The 4,194-nt window shown below is 43.8% G+C and overlaps 1 protein-coding gene across 1 annotated transcript; it reads right to left on the reverse strand.

Annotated features, from left to right (window-relative positions):
- Positions 1–1,975: 1,975 nt before the first annotated feature.
- LOC115568381 (uncharacterized) lies at positions 1,976–4,194 on the reverse strand. The gene is made up of 2 exons (XM_030395616.1): positions 3,995–4,194; positions 1,976–3,075 (listed from the first exon to the last, which is right to left on the reverse strand). Exon 2 carries the CDS (start codon positions 3,071–3,073, stop codon positions 2,309–2,311), a length of 765 nt encoding a protein of 254 aa, XP_030251476.1. The 5' UTR covers positions 3,074–3,075; positions 3,995–4,194; the 3' UTR covers positions 1,976–2,308.

The raw sequence follows: 4,194 nt of genomic DNA on the forward strand, positions 1-4,194 counted from the left end.
AAACATCAGCGGGGTATATGTCCCCCTCCGTCGTTCCGACATTTCCTCCCGCTTATCACCACATATCAGGGTTCAATCAGTACAGCTTCGCTGCAGTTACCAACACAACTGTTTGTAACGACAGAGTACAAGAAAAAGACCAACCAGAAAAGACGGTGGTTTGATCCAGGAAAATGGTGAAATGGCCACAATAAAGTCACACAAATCAAAGAAAGAAAGTTCAGAAAATCAGACAGGTGGGAAAAAAGCCCACAACCCAGCCACATTAACTTTACCTAATGGTAAGTTCTAAAGTGAGAAACTAAAATGTTGGTAATTTTCCCCCAGAAAACTCTTTGTTGGACAAATTTGAACCAGGAAGTTCAAAACCAGGTGATTCAAAATGATCTCCGACTTGTAGTCCCAATTGTTCAGAGCGCAGTTCAGCATGGACTTCATCATTCACCTTGTTGTAAATGTATTGTTTATGTTTGCATTCATTACCTGTTAGATAACAATTTAACTTTTTTACTGTGCTGGTATACAATGATGCATTAATTTGAGGTTTGGTCGTGCAGTTATTTTGAATTTTCGATTTTTATATATCTGTCTGGAATATTTCTGCCTTAATGGAGATGGATGACATTTTGTTTACGGTGCTTACAACAGAAAATGTTTACTTGAAACAGGAACAACCTCGGAATCAATTTCCCTGTAACTCTTGCTAATCCTCAGAAACACGCTGTCAGCCATTTTCATTCAGCGGTGTATCTCCGTAAGGAGTTTCCACAGTGTCGTCAGATACTCAAAATAACTTGACACTGAGAGCGGAAGGAACAAGCACTCTTAGAGGATGTATGTCTGACAGTCGGGACTGCCCCACAGGGTCAGACTACAGCCATTGCAGCTGACCTACTGGACTGATTCCAAAACTGTTGGGTCCAGGTTCAAAAATATCAGAATTTCCTGTTAATAACCACAAACAAGTCTTGATTCACTCTCACTGTTCTGTATTCCACAGTATGTTTTTCCCCTTCAACAGGAAGGACACCTCTACATGATGACCTTTCAATTTCATATGTAATATTACTTTCTCTATATGTAATTTATGTTTTCAATATCATGTGCAGTATTACTTTTCCACCTCCTTTACTACATTTATCTTCTTTATTTTGGTGTTATACACTCCTTCAGCAAATTCTGTTGCTGGAGTTTCTATGTAAAAAAAAATACATTCATTACACACTTGTTTTTAGTCCATTGCTGTAAGTTTTGAGCAATCTCCAGTGAAAAAATACCAAGACCATTTTGTCTTATCTTATTGGGTTGTTGGGGGAGCATCTCAGAAGAAGACACTATATCAAATGCATGCATGGATCGATAGCCCCAGTTTTTAAAAGGGTAATTGTGGATACAACACTTTCTCTTTAATATGCCGGTTTTCGATGAAACTGAAAGTGTATGAAATGTGAGCGGTTGTTTATGTAAAGCATTTTCTACAGTGGTGAGTGACCGAATGCTGCCCTCCAGTGTTTACAATTCAAAAGTACATCTGAAGGCTGCTTTGTTTTGTTCCCCTGTGTTTACTGGCTCAAACCAGCTCGGATGCGAACAAGGCTCATCACTGTAAGCTGCGTTTGTTCTGTCTAAGTCTAATTTCCGAATCTTCTGCTCTTTGTAATATTCAAGTGTAGTCAGACGAATCAATAGCTTCAATTGCCAGATCATTGTTAAATAATTTTACCCGCTTTTAATTTGGACATTTTGACCACCAGCACAACAGACGACCTGCAGTTCTGCATGTTTAGGTTCAGCGGTGTCATCTCTGCTCAGCCTGTGTTGCTCCGCTCTCCTGTTTACCAGAGCAGGATCCCACGACAGTTACCATAGAAACTCCGGTGCCAGCAGAGGCGGAAGAGTGGAGTTCATTTTCCAAGGATTTACACATGCTAGAAAACAACGATGGTGGCACGAAGAAAAAAATCAGGCCGTTTGGTTGAAGTATCAAAAGGAATGTTTAATTGATTCATAATCAGTTCACAAAACATTGGAGGGTAAAAAAAGATTTTGCAGATTTGTCTAGTTTTTAGGATTGTGTATGATCACCAGCATACATCAGGCATAGGTAGTAATTAATCACATTTATATAACATTACAGACAGACAATCGTGGCAGTATTTACTTGCCTCTGTGTGTTTTTAAATGTGTATTTAATCATACATTATATATATCTGCATAACACACATCTACGTAGCTCCTAATGTCAGTGTCTCGCTCACTGACAGAAAAAGATTATTGAGGGATGTCTTCTGTCACAATGTCTGTCCATCTATATCTCGGCGATGGTGGGCAGCATGCAGGCTCGTGTACGCGCCTCCCTCCAAGCTGACCTGCAGTCAGAGATCCACTGGGAAATGAGGGATTGCTTGACGGCTGGATTCCGTCTCTCCCCCTCTGCTCCTCTGTCTGCTTGCCTGCCTTTCCTGCTGTGTTTTGGGGAGATGTTTGGAATAGAGGCGCTGGTGCCGGAGTGTAGCTCGGGGCAACTGCTTTTGCGTTGGCGTGAGAGGTCAGGACTTGAAGCGTGGGGGATGCTGTGAGCTCTGGCGCGAGCCTGGCACTCCCATATGCCCCCATGCTGCTTTCTAAACCTTCGCTCGCCAAATGCCCCCCTTATACCTCCTGGGAGGTTGTCCTGGTGTCCATACAGATACTCCAGGGGGTCAGAGTTGCCAAACGTGAGCTCACCGTCCAGTTCTTTCCCCCTTCCCAGCTGCATATCGATGACATGCCCCTCCTCCGTGGGGTCGAACCCCAAGGTGCCTGATGGAGTCCCGCTGAGCCGCGACAGCCGCAGCCTCTGGTGCACAGCATCCAGCTGCCGCGTGTGGCTGTTGTAGGGGGACACGTCCCTGGTAGGGAAGGTGGGGTGGGCGAGGTGGCAGATGGAGAGGAGGTAGTCCTCGGAGGAGACAGCCTGGTCAAAGTGTAGTGTGTTGGCCTCATTTAAATCCCTCACCGTCTCCTCAGTGCCCTCTCTGATTGTTGGCAGCAGGAGTCTTCTCTTGGACAGCAGTCTCGACCGCGGCCGCATGGCTGAGAGGAGGAAAAGAAGAAAAGAGGTGGTGTTAAGAGCCAAAATGTCTGGGAACATACAGACTGTGTAGACTAAACGCCCCAGGAAGGCCTTTTTTCTATTTGTTTTTGCCTCAGTTTTACAGTAAAGGTTTTTCTTGCTAAAGCAGATCAGAACGCAGTCACTAGATGATGTAGTAACAATGGCTGATGGTATTAGAACTGGAATTGGAAGGATGATGTCATTTGACCAGGCATGATACAAAACAAAACCAATCTGTTTGAAGCTGTTTGTTTGCAGCCCTTTATGCAATTACCTCATCTGACCAATGCGTTTTTCCCATGACATAATTTTGCTGTCAATCTGGACATTGACTACGTGATATATAACTGAAGTGTTTCAAAACACAAAAGTCTATTTTAGCCCCCTGACTGTATGAATTCAGTTTAATTCACACACTCTCCTCCTCCTGACTCTCCTCTGCCCCTTTTCAGACACCATCCCCTGCTTACTTTGGAGTGGCAGTGCAAACAGCCCAAAATACAAACAATCCCAGCGAGGAGTAGCAAGAGTCAACATGAATAGATGACTATTTCAAATGCCACCTCAGTCTTGTAGAGCCACAGAATGTGTCAGCTTATGTTTACTTATATAACCCCATATTGTTATAACCCTGAGTGGAGCCCGCAATGTATTTTCGTCTCAAGCTCCGTGCCAAAAATAGTGCAAGGCAAACCAAAATGCCAGCCTCTCCGAGTTTCTTCCAAGGTGTAATCATTGCTAAATTTAGACCACACCTTTGGTATACAGTGGCTAAAAATGGTTCCACGGCAGCAGCTCTGGGCTCTAACACAGATCAGGCAGCCTGTGTATTTTCTCCTCATGCATTTTTAATAGTTATGCAAGCTTTCATTCTGCACAATTTGCATTCACACTTACCTTCGTCTTTGTCGAGTCCAGCTGGTCTTTCCTTCTTGTCTCTGCTCTTGCAGTCTCAAAGATCACTCTGCAGCCTGTTCGCAGCAAAATGTGTTTTTAAAAATTGTGATGCTGTGTCTCCTGCCAGTGATGCTGCTTCTCCTTGAGCTGCGCTCCAACTGTCTCTGACCAGAGGCAGCGGTAGAATGCAGATTTATCCT

Source organism: Sparus aurata, chromosome 18 (assembly GCF_900880675.1).
Source record: "Sparus aurata chromosome 18, fSpaAur1.1, whole genome shotgun sequence".
NCBI classification, from domain to species: Eukaryota; Metazoa; Chordata; class Actinopteri; order Spariformes; family Sparidae; genus Sparus; species Sparus aurata.